The sequence below is a fragment of the Sapajus apella genome, unplaced genomic scaffold (genome assembly GCF_009761245.1).
Source record: "Sapajus apella isolate SASKATOON/1434 unplaced genomic scaffold, GSC_monkey_1.0 scaffold69, whole genome shotgun sequence".
In the NCBI taxonomy this organism is placed as follows: Eukaryota; Metazoa; Chordata; class Mammalia; order Primates; family Cebidae; genus Sapajus; species Sapajus apella.
The window spans coordinates 7,565,377-7,588,280 of record NW_022437009.1 but is presented as its reverse complement, the minus strand read 5'-3'; the positions used below and the strand labels follow the sequence as shown (position 1 = coordinate 7,588,280).

General features: G+C 38.7%; 1 protein-coding gene across 12 annotated transcripts in view; it reads right to left on the bottom strand.

Annotated features, from left to right (window-relative positions):
- ST7L (suppression of tumorigenicity 7 like) overlaps positions 1 to 22,904 on the bottom strand; it is a 135,614-nt gene that overhangs the window by 51,996 nt on the left and 60,714 nt on the right. For 6 of the 12 annotated variants that reach the window (XM_032249744.1, XM_032249749.1, XM_032249745.1 and 3 more), the window contains 3 exons: positions 19,930 to 20,080; positions 14,990 to 15,082; positions 5,915 to 6,054 (listed from right to left, as the gene is read on the bottom strand). In XM_032249744.1, the coding sequence (XP_032105635.1) occupies positions 5,915 to 6,054; positions 14,990 to 15,082; positions 19,930 to 20,080 (384 nt within the window). Of the gene's footprint in view, positions 1 to 5,912; positions 6,055 to 14,989; positions 15,083 to 19,929; positions 20,081 to 22,904 lie in introns of those variants that run through there. The other 6 variants (XM_032249751.1, XM_032249746.1, XR_004260266.1 and 3 more) reach the window with 3 other exon arrangements.

Below are 22,904 nucleotides of genomic sequence, written 5' to 3'. Positions count from 1 at the left end.
TAGTAGAAGTATGTGGTAACAAAGCCCATTCCCACTCCAGCACAGCTACAATATGTGTTCAGTAAAACAAACTTCAACAAAGCTTTGCTATACTAAAATGGACAATTTATTTAGGAATCTCTGATTTCTGTCTTTACTTGTAACACCCTTCTCTGCCAGAATTGCAAAGACTACGCTGTTTAGTTAAAACCCAACTAGGAACTTTTTTTTTTTTTTTTTTTTGAGACGGAATCTTGTTCTGTCACTCAGGCTGGAGTGCAGTGGGACAATCTCGGCTCACTGCAACCTCTGCTTCCTGGGTTCAAGCAATTCTCTTGCCTTAGCCTCCCAAGTAGCTGGGATTATAGGCAAGCACCACCAAACCTGGCTAATTTTTTGGTATTTTTAGTAGAGAAGGGGTTTCACCATGTTGGCCAGGCTGGTCTCGAACTGCTGAACTCAAGTGATCTGCCGGCCTTGGCCTCCCAAAGTGCTGAGATTACAACCGTGAACCACCGCGCCCAGCCCCAACTAGAGACTTTTATATTTAAACACACTTCTGAATTCAAAACACTAAAGTCACATACCACAAGCCTGAGTTTATCAGTAAGTTAGTGAAACCCCCAAGATCATCTTTAAGTCTTTTTACTGTTGTGATAACACCCTCCCAAGCCTTGCTAAGAACACTTTTCTTGCAAGAGAGAAATGAAAGGGGCCAGAGCAGAAGATTGGTTCTCTAAAGAGAGGGCAGTGCTGTTCTTAAATAAAGAAGCTCCTTTCAGATAAGCAGAATCAGATTCCAGTTCAGTTGGTTTGCTGGCTACCCTTACTTTGAACTCTCATATTTAATCCAGCAGGCTTCAAAGCAGGTGAGAAAATGACCTACCACTTAAAAGCAATTTTTCCTTTTTCAGGAATTCTGGCCTTAGAGAATATCAGCTCTGATATAAGCACATTCCACATCTCCAGGGATTTATGCAACAGTTTTTCATTGCTCTATGTCTAATGTCAGACTAGGTTTTCATCTCAGCCAGGAGAAAAATCGGGGAAAAAAATCTTAACTTGCTAAAAATGAAGTCTTATTCCACATAGTCTGATACCATGCAAAAGAAGAGGCACTAAAACTATTAGCCAGTCTAGTCCATTCCCTTTCATTTCTCTAAATCTGATGTACAGTGAGAATTATTTAAAATCAGTCCCCAGTGCCTGGCCTCACAAAAATGCAATTTTTGTAACAAATACATTTTAAGAAATTCAAATTCAATTTGCTCTGGCATGTGAGCTATTACAAAAAGATATTAGATGAGAAAAAGATAATGGTAACAAAGAAATTTAGAAATTTTTTTAAAAGTCTGTCTTCTGAAATAGAACAAGTATGCCTAAAAGATTCTTCACCAGTTTCTACTTTATTTGGCTATAAAATATCTGAGTTAACTGTAAATCCTAACACAGATAGTTTGCAACTTACCAACAGGTTCTGTTCTGCAAGGTAGTTTATCAAGTGGAGAACGTAAAACATTTCTCCACTTTCTTTTTTTTTTTTTTTTTTTGAGACGGAGTCTCACTGTCACCCAGGCTGGAGTGCATTGGTGCCATGTGGGGCTCACTGAAACCTCCACCTCCTGGGTTCAAGTGATTCCCCTGCCTCAGCTTCCTCAGTAGCTGTGATTACAGGCACCTGCTACTATGCCCAGCTGATTTTTGTATTTTTAGTAGAGATGGGGTTTCACCACGTTGGCCAGGCTGGTCTCAAACTCCTGATCTCAAGTGATCTCCTGCCTTGGCCTCCCAAAATGCTGGGATTACAGGCATGAGGCACTGCATTTCTCCACTTTCTATATTTCACATACACATAATGTACCAGAGGCACAGTACTAACACACACACACACACACACACACACACACACACACACACACACACACATTTTCAAGACAGGATCTTGCTCTGTTGCCCAGGCTAGAGTGCAATAGTGAGATCTTGGCTCACTGCAACCTCCACCTCCCAGGCTCAAGCAATCCTCCCATTCTAGCCTCCTGAGTAGCGGGGACCACAGGTATGTATCACACGCCTGGCTAATTTTTTTGTATATTTGGTAGAGATAGGGTTTTACCATGTTGCCTAGGCTGGTCATGAACTCCTGCGCTCAAGTGATCTGCCTGCCTCGGCCTCCCAAAGTGTTGGGATTACAGGTATGAGAGCCATCACACCTGGCCTACTAATAGTGTTTTCAAAATGATACCCAACCACCATTTATACTATAGTGTCTATGGAAAAAGTGCATTTTGAGCTTACTGTTAGGACGTATCTCCATTAAATAAGATGGGGGTAGTGTTTCCCATTACTGCTGTATTTTCGTGATGATGATGACAATGAAGACAGCAACAACAGCTAACACTGACCTACTTTTTACTATGGGTAGACATAGTCTTAACACTTGAGTATTTCAAACTCATTTAACCTCACCAAAACCCATCAGAGGTAGTATTATTCTCATTTTCCAACTAAGGGTAGAAAAAGTTAAGTAACTTACCTGAGGTTGTACAGCAATGTTTCAAGGCTAGAATTCAAAGCAAAGCAGCCTGCCTCCCAGAGTCTATTTCATAACCATTCTACAATGCTGCCTCCTCCTTGACAAGGCAGCACTATCTTGCTGTTCTAAATTCTCCATGTTGGGGCTAGAGTACAGCAAGTTTTCTAAAGCTTTAAATGTGTGTGTGTATGTGTAATACATATATATATATATATATATATATATATGATCACCTGGGGATCTTGTTAAAATGCAGATTCTGATTCAGAAGGTCTGCAGTGGTGCCTGAGGTTATGCATTTTTAATGAGCTCCTGGGTGATGGTAATGCTCCTAAAGCATCTGCATAGAGCACATTCTGTGAAGTGGTGAAGAAGTATAATTTAAGCCTCTAGTTTCCTTGCTGTTTGTCGGTCTATAAAGGCATTTACACATTGTGTTTATAAGCTGGAAACTGGCTGGGCGCAGTGGCACACCCCTGTAATCCCAGCCTTTGGGAGGCCAAGGTGAGTTATCACCTGAGGTCAGAAGTTCGAGATTAGCTAACATGGCAAATCCCCATCTCTACTATAAATACAAAAATTAGCCAAGCATTATGGCGCGTGCCCATAGTCCTAGCTACTTAGGAGGCTGAGGCAGGAGAATCGCTTGAACCCAGGAGGCAGAGGTTGCAGTGTGCCAAGATCACATCACTGTACTCTAGCCTGGGCAACAGAGTTAAGACTATATCTCAAAAAAAAAAAAAAAAAAAAGCTGGAAACTGCCCATACCACAGTCATTTCCCATTAACTCTTACATGGAACCTGCCCTTGGAAATCCAAAGTATATCAATAACTGTTGGTCTGAAAAAGAAGCTTCCACTTTAAAATATGTAATTATTCATTCTCAGTCTCTGCTAGAGGAATGCTAAGGAACTGAGGCTATGTAATCGTAAAGGTTCTTCTGGTGCCACATATATTTATTGCAGCACTGTTCACAATAGCAAAGATTTGGAACCAACCCAAATGCCCATCAATGACAGACTGGATAAAGAAAATGTGGCACATATACACTATGGAATACTATGCAGCCATAAAGAAGAATGACTTCAAGTCCTTGGCAAAGACATGGATGAAACTGGAAACCATCATTCTCGGCAAACTGACACAAGAACAGAAAACCAAACACCGCATGTTCTCACTCATAAGTGGGTATTGAACAATAAGAACACATGGACACAGGGAAGGGAATATCACACAGCAGGGCATGGGGGGTGGGGGGCTAGGGGAGGAATAGCAGGGGGTGGGGGGATTGGGGAGGGACAGCATTAGGAGAAATACCTAATGTAGATGATGGGGCGATCGATGTAGCAAACCACCACCATGGCACATGTACACCTATGTAACAAACCTACACAATCTGCACATGTACCCCAGAACTTAAAGTATGAAAAAAAATAAAATTTAAAACTTTAAAAATAAAATAAAAAGGTTCTGCTGGTGCCATTAGTGACAGCCTAGGTAAAGGCAGACACTATAAACATTAATTATGGCTAGTACCCCATGGAAACACACTATTAACAGTTGCTATGTATCTATTCCAGATTCTAGATCTCCCTCCTTGCTCTATGCCACTTCCCTTGCATTCCACTTGCCTAAGACAAATCCAAGAATCATCTCTCCCATTGCTTGCCTGTGATCTCACATACACAGTTGCACTTTTTCTTTCCCAATATTAAATGGACGGAACTCTCTTTCTAGTCCATTTTTACTCCATGCCAGATTACATAGTAAGGTCATTTCAGTTTGAGATGCACTCACTCAACTATTAGCACTATTGCAAATAACAGTTATGAGTATGATCACTAAGTGTTCATTTTACACTAGAAAGAAATAGTATAGTCAGTTTCCAAACCAAATACCTACCCTCCCTGAACAACAGTGGGAAGTCATTCTTCATGAAGTTTGACCCAGAATCAAGTGCAGACTCAGACTCCTAGGCCTGCAGCCAGTGGCAACTTAACACATTATATGGTTGACCTTCAGGGAAAAAGGGAAACCACTGCTCTTACCACTGGTGCCAGAAAAAAGCCAACTAATCTTTAAGGCACAAAATAAACTATTCTTAAGGCAGAAAAAGAAACTCTGAGGAAATCAGTTAGAATGGAGGCATATAGAGAAAAATACAGAAAATACATTACCAAGTAAGGACTAGTTTGTCCATGGTTCTCAGTGTTTTTATTTTGGGGAATATATTAATCAGCATTTTCTTTTTGGGTTTTAACTCTTATTACCTGGTAGAAATGCAAAGATGTACAAGAAAGATGCATTTTATTTTTTTAAGACAGACTTTAGAGACTTAAAGGAAATTATCTTTGCTAATTTTACTTTGAGTCAGTGACATTAATTAGTAAGTTTATACAGAAGAGTAAATAGTCACTGGGCATGGTGGCTCACTTGAGCCCAGGAGTTCAAGACCAGCCTGGGCAACATGACAAAACCCTGTCTACAAAAAAACACAAAAAGTAATTGTGCAGGGTGTCATGTACCTATAGTCTCAGTACTCAGTGGGGGTGCTAAGGTAGGAGGACTGTTGAACCCAGGAGGTGGAGGCTGCAGTGAGATCACTGCATGTACCTATAGTCTCAGCTACTCGGTGGGGGTGCTGAGGTGAGAGGACTGTTGAACCCAGGAGGTGGAGGCTGCAGTGAGATCGCATCACTGCACTATAGCCTGGGTGACAGAGCAAGACCTTGTCTCAAAAATAAAAAGAGTAAATACTGATGGGATACCCACTCTAATGTCAGTCCTCAAGTATTAACTGACTCAGGAAATGGTGAAGCAGTTCAAAACTAAAGGGTAAAAATGAAAATAAAGATCTATATATGGTTGTAATCCATGTCTGGGGAAGGTTAGTAAGAACAAGCAGACACAATAACTTGGAGAACCTTTGAGACATAGGCATATTCTGTACCTAGGGACAAATGTCTCATCTGTTCCCTGCCTTAGGTACTTATTATCCATCCTTGTTGTGCTCTTGACTTTAAAGTTCAGCAAATCCTGAGAACTAATGATTTCATTTAACTGAAAAACATCGAAGGGTTTGTTTACAAAATAGGGAATTAAAAAAATACCAAAGATAGTAACACAGGCTGTTTATCACCAAAAGTGATCTATAAGAGCAAACTTTATAATGTTATATTGTTATAATCTTATATTGTATTCTTTAAACTTTTAAGCAGCAGAAGTAGCTCAAATCACTGAAAATTTATGTTTGACATAGTTATGGCAGCAACTTTACAAATCAATTCCTTTAATTTATAACAAATATCTTCCACTGCTCAGCTGGGTTAGCACAGGCAGATCAGGGACGGTTTCTTGTGTGTTTTACAAATAATCTACACAAGTCCTTGAGATCATACTTACAGCTTTAACAAAAATACCCATGATTTCAGGAAACTGGTGTGTGAGAATGGCTATCATTGCTGTAGAAGAGCAAAATCCTGCTGTGAAATGGATGAACAAAGGAAGCTCCCTCTTTGGGTAAACAGAAACATGATGAAAAGCTGCAATGGAGAATTGGTAAGAATCAATTTTATTTCCGAATAACATGTAAACAAGTCTTAATCTTTTCAAATGAAATCTTTTTTTAAAAACTAAAAAGTAAAAAAAAATTTTTTTTGAAGGAAAAGTCTCTGGCTAAACAAGGTAGAAGACGGTCATCCATTATTTATCCCAACATCAACAGCATATCTAAATAGCCAGACAACTGTGCTGGGTGTGGGAACAGGATGGCATCATGGGAAAGGGCATTGATTACAAAGTCATGCTGAGGTGATTCTGAAAAAAAGCTTTGTCACTTATTAGCTATGTGATCTTGAATAAGTTGCTAAACCCTCTAGAAGTTGCTATAGAGAGTTGTAAGGATGAACATTTTAAGTGCTTAATAAATGTGAGTTGTAGCTATGGGTGGTGGCTCACGCCTGTAATCCCAGCACTTTGGGAGGCCGAAGCAGGAGGATGGCTTAAAGCCAGGCATTTGAGACCAGCCTAAGCAAACATTGAGACCCCCATCTCTTTAAAAATTTTAAAAAGTTAGCCCGACACGGTGGTGTGTGCCTATATGTAGTCCCAGCTACTCAGGAGGCTGGGTGGGAAGACAGCTTGAACCCAGGAGTTTGAGGCTGCAGTAAGCTATGATCATGCCACTGCACCCCAGCCTGGGTAACAGAGCTTCTCTAAATAAATAAATTTGAGTTGCTGTTTTGTTTTTTTTTTTTTTTTTTTTTTTGAGACGGAGTTTCGCTCCTGTTACCCAGACTGGAGTGCAATGGCGCGATCTCGGCTCACCACAACCTCCGCCTCCTGGGTTCAGGCAATTCTCCTGTCTCAGCCTCCTGAGTAGCTGGGATTACAGGCACGCGCCACCATGCCCAGCTAATTTTTTTTTGTAGTTTTAGTAGAGACAGGGTTTCACCGCGTTGACCAGGATGGTCTTGATCTCTTGACCTCGTGATCCACCCACCTCGGCCTCCCAAAGTGCTGGGATTACAGGCTTGAGCCACCGCGCCCGGCCTTGTTTTGTTTTTTTTTTGAGACAGAGTCTCACTCTCTTGCCCGGGCTGGAATGCAGTGATGTAATCTTGGCTCACTGAAACCTATGCCCCCAGGTTCAAGTGATTCTCATGCCTTAGTGTCCCAAGTAGCTGAGATTATAGGCGCAGGCCACCACACCTAGCTAATTTTTTGTATTTTTAGTAGAGATGGGTTATGCCATATTGGCCAGGCTGGTCTCGAACTCCTAGCCTCAAGAGATCTGTCTGTCTTGACCTCCCAAAGTGCTGGGATTACAAGTGTGAGCCACTGCACCTGACCTTGAGTTATTATTAATTCTTGTTCTTTGGGAGCTCAAAGACTAGTAGAAAGAGGCAGACATGTCGCTGGAGATTTCCTAGAACCATAACTAATAATTTTACCCAGTTATTAATGTGTTTCTATATGTGGCATTTCATTAAGCACTGTAAAAACTAAAGTAGGTAGGCCAGGCATGGTGTGGCTCATGTCTGTAATTCCTGCACTTTGGGAGGCTGAGGCGGGTGAATCACTTGAGGTCAGGAGTTTGAGACCAGCTTGGCCAACACAGTGAAACCCTATCTCTACTAAAAACAAAAAGATTAGCCAAGCATGGTGATGCACACCTGTAGTCACAGCTACTTGGGTGGCTGAGGCAGGAGGATTGCTAGAACACAAGTGGTGGAGGTTACAGTGAGCCAAGATCACACCACTGCACTCTATCCTGCTGACAGAGCAAGACTCCATCTCAAAAAAACAAAAACAAAAACAAAAACACTAAACTAGAAAATCAAAGGCCTAGGATTCTGACAACAAATTTTCTTATATTACCATATTTACACATTTACTCAGTTATTATTTTTCTAGTGATTGGATATTTTATTATCAATTATACTCACGTATTTCTATTTTATTTGAAATTTGAAAATACTTGAATAACAATACTGAGATGAGCCTATTAGAGTACCTAACATGCAGTAGGTGCTCAATAAATGTCTGCTAAACGGAGAACTATTCTCGGACTTCATTAGGCCAGGAAGTTCTCTGCTTAGGGCTGGATACTAACCCAGGAATTCCTGATGTAATATCCTGCATTAGTAAGGGATGACTAATTTTGTGCTGAACCAAGGTCAGCTATAAATTTCACTTTTAAAGCATAACGATTCACAGAGATTACATCTAAGCTTCCTTCAACAACTATATTTTTATTTTTATTATACTATATTCAGAAAGTATATACCAAAACATAAACTCATTAAAAATCCAGAAAATTTCCAGAACCTTGAGCCATGTTTAAAGTAAAAGCACATCAAAGCTGAATTTTGAAAAGTTAGAAACATTAGAAACTGTAGAGAACATTGTACTTTCAGCACCCAAAGAACCAGTCAGCAGTCCCCCTTTGCCCTGTCCCTCAGCCATGAGAGGCCAACTTCGTCTTCCTAACTTCAAATCAAGAGAAACAAACCCTGGTATTCTAGAAGTTGGAAAATACAAGACAGCAAAGTTAGTAATATTAGCTAACCTATATAGCACTTTATGTTTTATAAATAACTTTTATTTATATTAGCTCATTTAATTCTTTTCAATAACCCTAATCGATAGTAGTAGTATTCTCACTTTATAAGGTAGAAAACTGTATAGCTTTAATAAGGAAATTTCGTAAAATAGGAGATTTTTCTACTGTAGGAGAGACCTAATTATTTCTTCTTGGATTGCTTTCTGTAGATTCATTTGTCACTCAATGTTTGGCTAATACATCAAAATAATGGATAACTGACTAGTACAGAAACACTCCCTTGGAATGAAAGTTTAAATTTCATCACTGGCTTATAGAGAAAAATTTATCAGGAGGCATAAAAGACGACTAAATAGCTATGTGAACTAGGGGAATAGTTCAACTCTGAACTTATGAGGTCCATAAGCAAATTCCAGAATGTGGTAAGTCATATCAAGGTTGAAGGAAAATTAAAAACAAAAAACATTAAGTACTCATGGGTATTAAAACTCCGTATTATTAACATTTTGTTCATTCTACCACAGTCAGAGACAGAAAAAATATTCTGAGAACATAAAATATAATCAAACAAAACCCCCCAGCATATTCCCCCTCTCCTATCTTCTGGAGTTTATATCCTATATGGAGTTAGAATTAATAAAGGCTTGCCAAAAAGCAGTTTGGTCTTATAGCTTATGACTTTGACAACATGATAATAACTCTGATTTTATTCATATTACTATGTAAAATTGTCCTTATATTATGATAACCTTTGTAATAATTTACAAAGGAGGGCATTATTTTAGGCTAAATGTATTACCTTAATATAATACACTCTTGTATATTGATGTTTCATAATTTAAGGTCCATTCTTTTGCCTTAAATATACTTGTTCTTGTTAAAATGGAAAGACAACAAGAACTACCACCACCACAACTTTAGGAAGGAAAATAAAATTTCTCTCATTGACACCTTAATTGCTAAAGTCAATGGATTCTTCTTAGTGTTTACCTTACCTATTATCTCGGATATTCCTCCTCACTTAGAAATTTCTTCTTCCTTTTAGTTCTAGGATATCTAGTTCTAGTTCTTGTCCTGTCTCTCTGACAACCTCTTCACTGAATCTTCAGCTCTCTTTCTGCCACTCATTCCTTAGATATTTTTGTGCATCCATGGTTCCACCCTCAGTTCAGTTCTCACTCTATACAGTTTTCCTTAGTGATTTATGCCTAGGACTTCTTTTGCTATCTAGAAAATGATGACTCCTAAGTCTGTTTTGTGAGATGTACAGAGAAAGAGATATTAAGACCACTGGCAATTTTATTTACACAACCTAATCCTGTCCTTAGGCCACAGCTGACTGGACAAGGAATAAACACCTAGATAAATCTGATTCTCTCTCCCAGAAGTTTTAGAGGTGTGGTTAAGCCTGGGGGCAGTGGCTCACGCCTGTAATCCCAACACTTGTTGAGACAGGCAGATTACTTGTACTCAGGAGTTCAAGGCCAGCCTGGGCAACATGGTGAAACCTCATCTCTACCAAAAATACGAAAATTAGCCAGGCATGGTGGTACGTGCCTGTGGTCCCAGCTACTCAGGAGGCTGAGGTGGGAGGATCTTTTGAGACTTAGAAAGCGAGGATACAGCGAGCCATAATCACGCCAGTGCATTTCAGCCTGCATGACAGAGTGAAATCTTGCCTCAAAAAAAAAAAAAAAAAAAAAAAAGAAGAAGAAGAAGAAAAGAAAAAGTGGGATTGAGATATTAATCATTCTGTATTGTTTGCCTGAACTGATGACATGTAAACAGAGGGCTGTAGGGGCCTCAAATTTGGCCACATGTTGTCTATGAACGGAAAGCCAAACTGTAAAGAGAAAGATATAAGAATAAAGCGGATACACTGAGAGAAACAGAAATGACAGATCACAGAAAGAGAAAATGGGGCTGGGGAGGAAGGAAAAGAAAGTGAGAATAGGAAAGACCAAAAAAAGCAGCCAGGGACACAGATATACAAATAACTGATTCCTGGAAATCCTAATGGCTTTCTAGTCCCCAGTTCTAGTCCCTTATAAAGTCCAAATATAATTGTTACTTTTGAATTCTCTGATAACCCAGTGTTCTTCCAACAAATTCCCATTTATGTTTAAACTAGTTTGAAGTTGCTCCCTATTATTTATACCCAAAGTATGCTTACAACATTTACTCATTATTTTAATTTATAATATACATTATATACACATTACTTACAAATATATATTAGAGATGTAAAATATAGACTTCTATGTATATGTGTTAAGTAGATTATACAAGAAAATATTTAAGCATATAAATCTCTATATATGTACATATATATACACATATACAGGTATGTATGTATATATGGATGAGATGTTACACAGGCAGCATAGTCAAGGCTTCAACTTATTTATTTCTCCAACCCCTATTCCCAAACCAGCTCCTACTGCTAATGGATAGATGGACCATTCTCCAAGTCATGCAAGTCAGAGAACTGAGAATCATTTTTGACCTCCTAGAGAGCCAGGCCCTCCCTTTGAGAGCTTTCTCTTTTTTTTTTGAAACAGTCTTGCTCTGTTGCCCAGGCTGGAATGCAGTAGCCAGATCTTGGCTCACTGAAACTTCCACCTCCCAGGTTCAATCGATTCTCCTGCCTCAGCTCCCCCAACCACCACCCCGGTAGCACGCCACCACACCCAGCTAATTTTTTTATTTTTAGTAGAGACGGTGTTTTGCCATGTTGGCCAGGCTGGTCTCAGACTCCTGACCTCAAGTGATCTGCCCTCCTCAGCCTCTCAAAGTGCTGGGATTACAAGATTACAAGTGTGAGCTACCAAGCCTGGACTGTCCATCATCTTTTTTTTTTTGAGACAGAGTTTTGCTCTTGTTGCCCAAGCTAGAGTGAAATGGCATGATCTCAGCTAACTGCAACCTCTGCCTACCGGGTTCAAGGGATTCTCCTGCCTCAGCATCCCGAGTAGCTGGGATCACAGGCATGCGCCACCACGCCCAGCTAATTTTTTATTTTTTAGTAGAGATGGGGTTTCACCATGTTGCCCAGCCTGGTCTCGATCTCTTGACCTCAGGTGATCAGTCCATCTCAGCCTCCCAAAGTGCTGGGATTACAGGTGTGAGCCACTGTGTCAGGCTTTTTTTTTGAGACACGGTCTTGCTCTGTTGGCCAGGCTGGAGTGCAGTTGCATAATCTTGGCTCACTGCAACCTCCATCTCCTGGGCTCAAGCAATTCTCCTGCCTCAGCCTCCTGAGTAGTTGGGATTACTGGCGTGTGTCACCACACCTGGCTAATTTTTGTATTTTTATTAGAAATGGGGTTTCACCATGTTGACCCAGCTGGTTTCGAACTCCTGACCTCAGGTAATACACCCGCCTCAGCCTCCCAAAGTGCTGGGATTAGAGACGTAAGCCACTGCACCTGACCATCCATCATCTTTTTATCAACTTTGTTGGCAGTTTAGGAGTTCAGAATAGGATGACAGGGAAAAGGTATTAATATTTGGCATTTTTGTTAAGTACTTACAATGTGCCAGCCATGTTTATAAGAATAAATTAATGAACTTGATTAATTCAACCAATATATATTGAATAGCAATTTTTATGGTAACCATTATAAGAGATATAGGAACAATGGCCAGGTGAAGTGGCTCATGCCTGTAATCCTAGCACTTTGGAAAGCCAAGGCGAGTGGATCACTTGAGCCCAGGAGTTTGAGACCAGCCTGGCTAACATGGTGAAACCCCATCTCTACTAAAAATACAAAAAATTTAGCCAGGCATGGTGGTGGGTGCCTGTAATCCCAGCTACTTGGGAGGTTGAGGCAGGAGAATTGCTTGAACCCGTAAGGTGGAAGTTTCAGGGAGCCGAGATTGCACTCCAGCTTGGGCAACAAGAGCAGAAACTCCATCTAGGAACAACAATAAAGAGAATCCTGGCCTTCAAGGAGTTTACAATATAAAAGGAAGTAAACAAATACACAAAACACTTTGAGAATTCAGAGAAGGGTGTTAAAAAAAAAAAAAAGAAAAAGAAAAAGCCAGGTATGGTGGCTCATGCCTGTAATCCCTGTACTTTGGAAGGCCAAGGCGGGCAGATCACAAGGTCAGGAGATTGAGAACATCCTGGCCAACGTGTTGAAACCTCGTCTCTATTAAAAATACAAAAGTTAGCCAGCCACGGTGGCACGAACCTGTAGTCCCAGCTACTCTGGAGGCTGAGGCAGGAGAATCGCTTGAACCCAGTAGGCGGGGGGTTGCAGTGAGGCGAGCGCCACTGCACTCCAGCCTGGGCGACAAGAACGAAACTCTGTCTCAAAAAAAAAAGAAAAAAGAATTCAGAGAGGGAAGAGATCACTTAGCAAATAAAGGAAAATTAAAAAACACTAAAAGAAAAACACCAGCATACTCAGTTTGCCATAATCTCTCCTTCTAAATTTTCATTTGTCTGTTTAAACTTTTCAACAAATTAAGTTAGATGGCCGTAAACCTGCAACTCTCCTTCCTAGACTTAAGTTCTAATGGCTCAGTATTGTAAAAACTGTAGCACAGGCTTATATCATATAAGAAAACATGGTCCTAGTGTTTATAACCTTTGGTATGATTGCTTCTCAGCTAAATCATAAAAAGAGAAGTTAAAACAGAAATGTACTAGTTTACAGAAAAAAAAGAACAGATGATAAGGCAACTGAGACACAAAGTGTAGGCCATTCTTTTGCGAAGTCTGGCTTCCTAAAAGCAGGAACTAGACTAAACACTATCAACAATCATAATCCTACATATTTCTGGTTCTCCTTCTAGTTCTTTGACTGCTCTTTTTCATATTGTTCTTCTTCAGAAAGATTGTCTGGGTCCTTTGCCTTTCCATATACATTTTAGAATAAGCTTGTTACTTTTTTTTTTTTTTTTTTTGCAAAATCCCTCCTGGGATTTTGATATGGATTGTATTGACTGTATAGATCAATTTGAAGAGGACTGTCATCTAAATAATATTGGGGTCAGGCACCATGGCTCATGCCTGTAGGCGCAGCACTTTGGGAGGTTGAGGCAGGCGGACTGCTTGAGCCCAGGAGTTTGTGACCAGCCTGGACAAGATAGCAAAACGCTGTCTCTACCAAAAACACAAAAATTAGCTGGGCATGGTGACGCGCACCTGTAATTCTAGCTACTCGGGAGCCTGAGGCACAAGAATTGCCTGAACCCAAGAGGTGGAATTTGCAGTGAGCTGCAACTGCGCCACTGCACTGCAGTCTGGGCAAGGGTGAGACTTGGTCTCAAATAAATAAATAAATATATAAATTTAAAAATTGGGTCTTCCAATCCATCAAGTATCTCTCCATTTAGTTTTTAATTTCTCTTAGCAATATTTTATAGTTTTTAGTGTACACATCTTATATTTCTTTTGTTAAATTTATTTCTAAGTAGTTTTTTTTTGTTGCTACTATGATTGGTATTGTTTTCCAAATTCCATTTTCAGATTGTTCATTGCTAGGACATAGACATACAATTAATTTTAGCATATTAATCTTATATTCTACAACCCTGTTGAATTCATGTATTAGTTCTAAGAGTATTTTCATGGATTTCTCAGGATTTCCTACATAGAAGATCATGCCATCTGTGAATAAAGAGAGTTTTACTTCTTCCTTGTCAATATGAATGCTCTTATTTATTTTCTTGCCTGGTAACACCAGCTAGAACCTCTAGTACAATATTGAATAGAAGTGGTGACAACAGATATCCTTGCCTTATTCCTGATTGTAAGGGGAAAGCATTCAGTCTTTCACCATTAAGTATGTTAACTGTGGGTTTTTCAGAGATTTTTTTTTTTTTAATCAGGTTGAGAAAGTCCCCTTCAATTTGTAGTTTGTTGAGAGTTTTTCTTTTTATCTTGAATGAGAGCCAGATTTTGTCAAATGCCTTTTTCCTGGATCTATTGTGCTTTATTCTATTAACACGGTACAATACATTTTCAGATATTAAGTCAAACTTGAACTAGTGAGATAAATCCCATTTGGTTATGGTATATAAGCCTTTCTATATGTTGCTGGATTCAGTTTGCTAATATTTTGTTGAAGATGTTTGTGTCTATATTCATAAGGGCTGTTGTTTTATAGGTTTTTTTTGTATCGTAAAGTTGGTGAAGGATTGGCATTATTTCTTTTCTCAAGGTTTGTAAGACGACAGTTCTTTTTAGTATCTTTAATCTTGGTGTCCTTTGTTGCATCTAGCACACGTTTTTGCTCAACAAATTAAATTATACAACTATGTCCCAGAAGTGGCTAAAATAGTATTTAAACAGTGTCTTGAATTTCAACCAAAGGCACTTTCAAAATGGAGAACACTATGATAAACAATCTAAACTTAAAACTATTTTTAAGTTTAGGAAAACTAAAATATTTACTTACGAGGTAATAGCTCTCTATCAGCCGTCTCTGTGCAGCTAGGATAAGGGTGAAATAGATGTCCTTTCTCTAATGGGTATGGAATCATTCTAAAAGCTGAGAAAAAAAACCATGTGTTGATACTCAATTCTGTCTTATTTGCCATCTTATACTACAGATCAAAGCTATTTTGGAGACAAATTTATATAAAAATTTCACATACTATTTTATTTGTTTTTACTGAGACGTCTTAGATACAAGAAACAAAGTAAGCAAAATAATGAATAAAGGGAAGGATAAGATTTAGATAGTAGTGAATAGCCTAGTCTGGCTAGAGTAAAACTACAGGGAATAGTAGAAGAAACCGGCTGGGTCTTTCTTTTCTTCAGTCTCCTCATTACAAACACAACTGATAATTCCAAAGCAGAATTACAGAAATCTTCATATGACTGCAATGTGTATAACTGTTTGGTCATTACTATTGGCAACCTAAAATAGTTTTCAATGGCTCCTAACTTCACATGTGAGTTTCACCAAAGCTTTTTTTTTTTTTTTTTGAGACAGAGTTTTGCTCTTGTTGCCCAAGCTGGAGTGCAGTGGTGTGATCTTGGCTCACTGCAACCTCTGCCTCCCAGGTTCAAGTGTTTCTCTTTCCTTAGCCACCCAAGTAGCTGGGATTACGAGTGCGTGCCACCACGCCTGGCTAATTTTTTGTATTTTTAGTAGAAACAGGGTTTCACCATGTTAGCCAAGCTGGTCTTGAACTCCTGACCTCAGGTGATCTGCCCACCTTGGCCTCCCAAAGTACTGGCATTATAGGCATGAGTCACCATGCCCAGCCTCACCAAAGCTTTCTATGAGCAGATCTCGATCTAGATCCGGGTCACCAAAGTATGGCCCTTTGGCCAGGTCTGGCCCACCATCTGTTTTTGTAAATAAAATTTTATTGGAACACAGTTATGCCATTCATTTACATATTGCCTAAGGCTGCTTTCATGTTACAATAATTGAATAGCTGTGTAAAAGACTGTATGCCTGGCATCCCTCTCAAAAAAAAAGACTGCCCTACAAAGTCTAAAATATTAACTATTTAGCACTTTATGGAAAAAGTTTGCCCACCCCCTGATCTAGATTATCACCAACTCTTGTAGATTTGTTAAAGAAGAAATCCTTATTGATCTATTCCATTAGCTAAGTACATAAATCCTTAACGTTTTACATAGTTTCTTGGAAACTGTAACTTTAAGCGAAATGTCATATAATAAAACCAATTTTACCATAGGCTAACTGATATAAACAAGAGTTAATTTCCTTGGTCACAAAACATCACCAAACTTCTAAATAAAGATCCAAAACACTTCTTAAACATTGAAATAAATGTGAGCTATACATACGTTTAAGAAAGATTCATAAAAACAGGATCGTTATTTACCCAATTATTTTAGTTCAGGGTCAAGCATGCCCAGAGCCTATCCTGGCAGCCCAGAGTGCAAGGGAGGAACCCACTGGAATGGACAGGATACCATTCCAGTATACCACTCACACACACCCCCACACTCACTTATACTGAGATAATGTAGACACACCAGTTCACCTAATGTGCACACCTGTGAGATGTAAGAGGAAACCCACACAGACATGGGAATACCTTGCAAACTTTATACAGACAGTGGCCCTGAATGGGAATCTGGGGTGTTTTTGTTTTTTTTTGTTTGTTTTTTCTTATCAACATTATAATGAAATAATGTTGAATGAAACGATATTACTTGAGGGCCTGCTATAGTCATCAAAATTGTGATAAGGTTTTTGTTTTTCCTTTTGTGTTTGGTTCTATAAACTTTTGTCATAATTTAGACTTTATTTTGCCACAGTTATTTGTCCAAAGTCACAGAGCAATTTAGTGACAACACTAATAAATAATTGATCATGATTCATGAAATACAGTATAAATCATATGGTTGGGCACAATGGCTCATGCCTCTAATCCCTGCTGCTTTGGGAGGCCAAGGTGGAAGGACTGCTTGAGGCCAGGAGTTCAAAGACCAGCCTGAGCAACATAGCAAGATCCCATCTCTACATAAAAAGTAATAAAATAAAATAACATCATGCACTTATTGAAAACCTATTTGCCAAGCAGAATGCCAGGCAGTGAAGACACATACAAAATGAATGAGACAGAATATCTGCTTTTGAGAAGCTTATGCACTACTGGAGAAAAAGCAAAAGTAAGTTGAATTACTCAAAGACGTTCAGTTTCTCAAGTATATAATCCCAATTTTATTAATATTTTCTTTAAAAACAAATACATATATATGTATATATGTGTGTGTGTGTGTGTGTGTGTGTGTGTGTGTGTGTGTGTGTATAAGAGAGTCTTGTATGTTGCCCAGGTTGGTCTCAAATTCCTGTTCTCAAGTGATACTCCCACTTCAGCCTCCCTAGTGGAACTACAGGCATGAGTCACCACACTTGGCTCATCAGTTTTATTATTGTCATTGTCAAGCAGAGTGTCTGGCCTTTAGCAAATGGTTAACGCAGAGGTTCCCAAATTGGTTCAAGAATACATGACGACAATTTCACTTGTTAATAGTGAGTCCAAATAACTTAAAAAATTTATTTAGCAGCTCTTTGGAAAATTGTATACATAAATTGAAAGAAAAAGTCAATAAATCAATTTTCTTTCTTTCTTTTTTTTTGAGATGGAGTTTCGCTCTTGTTACCCAGGTTGGAGTGCAATGGTGCGATCTCGGCTCACCGCAACCTCCGCTTCTTGGGTTCAGGCAATTCTCCTGCCCCAGCCTCCTGAGTTGCTGGGATTACAGGCACGCGCCACCATGCCCAGCTAATTTTTTGTATTTTTAGTAGAGACGGGGTTTCACCATGTTGACCAGGATGGTCTCGATCTCTTGACCTCGTGATCCATCCGCCTCGGCCTCCCACAGTGCTGGGATTACAGGCTTGAGCCACCGCGCCCGGCCTAATAAATCAATTTTCTTATTTCATTTTTAAATGACCATAATTTCTTACTAATGAAATATAGGTATGAGCCCATTGGACACTGCACAACTTCTAAAACTTGGAATCACATTGGACACTACCATCCTCATTTCCTGTTTCACATTGATTTTTGTGTGGTACTTGTTTCAATCACAGCAACTAACAAAACTCCAGCTTTGCAAAAACATAATAATATTGAAAGGAATAGAGAGTGATCTAATATTGAAATTGTGAACTGTCTGGAGCTAATAGTTTAAGTGATATATGACAGATATCAAATTATTATTATCATTATTTTTGAGACAAGTTCTTACTCTATCACCCAAGCTGGAGTATAGTAGTGCCATCTTGGCTCACTATAGCCTCAACCTTTTGGGAGGTCTCAGCTTCCCAAAGTGCTGAAATTTCAGGCATGAGCCACTGTACCTAGCTTGAATATTGTATTGTTGTGTTTCCACTGAAAGTTTTAAATGTTCTACAGCACTCTTGTGAATTGCTGCAATATCCAAGATGCCTCAGAGTAAAGTTAGGGAATTGGGGGGGGTGGGGCGGTTAATCAATTTTAGTGAATAAGAACTGAATTTATTTTTGAATTTTTATTGATAGCTGTGGTGTACTTTTCAAAAGAATTATGTGAATCCAACTGGTAAAATGTTTTAATTAAGTTTCTTCACTTTCTTGGTGGTTACAAGAAGCAACAATTAAGAGATCCAGTAATTAGTTTAAAACAATCCAATGTAGTCTCCAAAGAAGATTTAGAAATGGCCAATAAACACATGAAAAGATGTTCAACATCACAAATCATCAGGGAAATGGAAAACACCACCACAATGAGATTCCACTTCACATCCATTAAGATAGCTATTATTTAAAAAAAGAAAAAACACAGAAAATAACAAGTGTTAGCAAGGATGTGAAGAAATTGGAACTTTTCTGCCTTGCTGGTGGGAATGTAAAATGGTGCAGCTGCTATGAAGAAAAATAGTACTGAGCTTCCTTAAAAAATTAAACATAGAATTTTATGATCCAGCAATTCCATTTCTGCATATATACCCAAAGAACTCAAAGCAGGAAATCAAACAGATATTTGTACACCAGTATTTGTGGCAGCATTATTCACAATAGCCAAAAGGTAAAAACAACTCAAGTTTAATAGATATCTGTTCATTAACAGATGAATAGATAAACAGAATGTGGTATATACATACCATGAATTATTCAGACTTAAAAATGAAATTCTGACACAATATGAATGAATCTCAAAGATATTACACTAAGTGAAAAAGGCCAGAAAAAAACAGAACAAAAATTATATAATTCCACTTACATAAGGTACCTAGTCAAACTCATAGAGACAAAGTAGAATGGTGGCTGCCAAGGGCTAGAGGGAGGTGAGACTGGGGAGTTATTATTTAGTGGGTATAGAATTTCAGTTGGGGATAATGAAAAAGTTCTGTACATGGATAATGGTGATGTTTGTACAACACTGTGAATGTACATAATGTCACTGAACTGTACACTTAAAATGGTTAAAACTGTAAATTTTACATTATATTTTACAATAAAATAAAAATAGGTTGATATTAGTTATGAAAATAATAGTTCCATGTCATATACATCTGAAAACAAAACAAAACAAAAAAAAGACCAATGTTTAAGATATTAGAATAGTTCAACCGCATTAAAAAGCTTGTAAGTCAAAGGGCCAAGTTTTCATTTTCTTTCCTTAAAAATACGTAACTTGAATGAACATATGGCAGAATACCATAACAGTTTCTCATTCTGCTTTTGTGGGATCAACATGTTAGGCATTTCTACCAATAAACCAAATATATCACCACTGATTTCCGTTAAAAATCAATCTGATGAACTAATCTTTATGGAAACCAGACAATCTCATTTAAAAAGACTGCCTGCGAATGCAATGAATAGAGAGATTAATGTTACTTCTGAAAAAGAATACTTACTGCCTTCCCATGTACACTGTAACAGATTAAGAGCACCTTCTATTCGCTTCCAGTGCTGAAGATGAGAGAAAGCATAAGCAATTGCTTCACTATCACCCCGTTTCAGAATGTGTTCTGGAGGTAAAATTAAACTTTTCATCTCTAATAAATACTGAAAGAGTAACATACGCACATATACACACAACAGAAAAAAGAAAAATTAAATTGTGTTAAATTCAAACACCCGCAAAAATACAGATTCAAAATGCTATAAAGTCAAACTGATTTTTAAAAAACTAATTAAAATGGCATGAAGATTCTATTGATAACATGTGCACAAAATGCTTCTATATGCAAATTATAAAAACTAGAATATTTCTATAGGTAAAAATACGGTGGTAAGTGGAAATGTGTGGCCTGGCTAAATACAAAATGGAAACTCATGCTGAGGAGATAATGTGAGAGCAAATATTTATTTTTCCAAAGAGGAATTAAATGTAAAAATTACATATATTTTTAAAATTTATTTATTTTTAATTTTTTTTTTTTTTTTTTTTGAGACGGAGTTTCACTCATGTTACCCAGGCTGGAGTGAGTGCAATGGCGCGATCTTGGCTCACCGCAACCTCCGCCTCCTGGGTTCAGGCAATTCTCCTGTCTCAGCCTCCTGAGTAGCCAGGATTACAGGCACGCACCACCATGCCCAGCTAATTTTTTGTATTTTTAGTAGAGACGGGGTTTCACCATGTTGACCAGGATGGCCTCGATCTCTTGACCTCGTGATCCACCCGCCTCAGCCTCCCAAAGTGCTGGGATTACAGGCGTGAGCCACCGCGCCCGGCCTATTTTTAATTTTTAATTAAGCCATCTCCTACTGAATGGAAGAATTAAATATAAAAATTATAAAATCTAGGCCAGGCACGGTGGCTCACGCCTATAATCCCAGCACTTTGGGAGGCCAAGGTGGGCAGATCACGAGGTCAGGAGTTCAAGACCAGCCTGACCAACAGGATAAAACCTCGTCTCTACTAAAAACACAAAATTAGCCAGGCGAGGTGGCGCACACTTGTAATCCCAGGAGGATGAGGCAGGAGAATTGCTAGAACCCAGGAGATGAAGGTTGCAGTGAGCTGAGATTGTGCCACTGTACTCCAGTCTAGGAGACAGTGAGACTCCATCTAAAAAAAAAAAAAAAAATTACAAAATCCAAATTTGGAACAATATTTGTGGCAACATTCAATTCTTTTTTCTCTTACATTTTATAGGTAAAAGAACTTAATTGTGGAAAAATTCAACTAAATTCATATTTACTGAGTGCAAAGCACTATGCTTTTTAGGGATACCAAAGAACACCCTGCCTCTTCTCTGGAGCTACATAATGCAATGGAAAAGACAGATTTCTTAAGTGAATAATTATAACAAGACTATGCTGAGTGCTTTATTAGAGGTATAAACAATGTATAATATATAGGAATACACATAGGGTATTAATAGTTTAAAGTTAGTTTTTATTTTTATTTATTTATTTATTTTTTTGAGACGGAGTTTTCGCTCTTGTTACCCAGGCTGGAGTGCAATGGCGCGATCTCGGCTCACCACAACCTCCGCCTCCTGGGTTCAGGCAATTCTCCTGCCTCAGCCTCCTGAGTAGCTGGGATTACAGGCACACGCCACCATGCCCAGCTAATTTTTTGTAGCTTTAGTAGAGACGGGGTTTCACCGTGTTGACCAGGATGGTCTCGATCTCTTGACCTAGTGATCCACCCGCCTCGGCCTCCCAAAGTGCTGGGATTACAGGCTTGAGCCACCGCGCCCAGCCTTAAAGTTAGTTTTTAAATAACAGCTTTATTGAGATGTAATTCACATGCCTTAGAATTCACCCATTTAAAGAATACAATTCAAGGATTTTTAGTATATTCAGAGATATGTGCAACTATCACCAAGGTCAATTTTAGAACACTTTTATCACTTCAAAAGAAAATCCTGTACCCTTTAGTTATAACTCACTTCTCTCCTATTCCCCCACCCCCCTTAAGCAACCACTAACCTATCTTATATCTCTATAGATTTGCCTATTCTGGATATTTCATACAAATGGAATCGTTTTGTGACTGGTTTCTTTCACTTAGCATAATGTTTTCATGGTTCACCCAGTTTGTAGCATGCACTGGTACTTGTGCCTCATTCCTTCTTATGGCTCAATAATATTGCGTTGTATGTATGGTATATATGTTCTGTTTATCCATTCATCAACTGACAGATATTTGGTTGTTTTCAGCTTTTGGCTATTATGAATAATGTTGTTATGAACACTCACGTATAAGTTTCAGAGTGAATATGTGTTTTCATTTTTCTTGGGTAAATACCATGGAGTAGAATTGCTGGGTCATATGATAACTCTATGTTTAGAAAGTATTATGATTTAGGGTCTAGAAATAAACCACTTGATGGGATTTGAGCTGATATTTAAAGATAGGTAGAATGTGGATGAACAGACTGGGGAGTGAGGAGAACAACAGGAGGACATAAACCACAGGGCCATCTTGAATAAAGGCATTCAACCAAGTGAGCATAGTGCAGGATGCATTTAATATTCCTGTTAAAGAAGTTATAGTTTATCAATTCTTCTTCAGATATGAACCTGAATTTTATCTTAAACTCCTAATGAAAATACTTGTACTAATATTATCATTTATAACAAAAGCATTCTAATCACAGTTACTATGCCAACCAAATGTACTAATTATATGTAGAAAGATACGAAATTAACTATTTGTACATCATCTTTCCTATTAGTCAACTTAAAACAAAACCTTATGCCGGGTGCGGTGGCTCAAGCCTGTAATCCCAGCACTTTGGGAGGCCGAGGCAGGTGGATCACGAGGTCAAGAGATCGAGACCATCCTGGTCAACATGGTGAAACCCCGTCTCTACTAAAACTATAAAAAATTAGCTGGGCATGGTGGCACGTGCCTGTAATCCCAGCTACTCAGGAG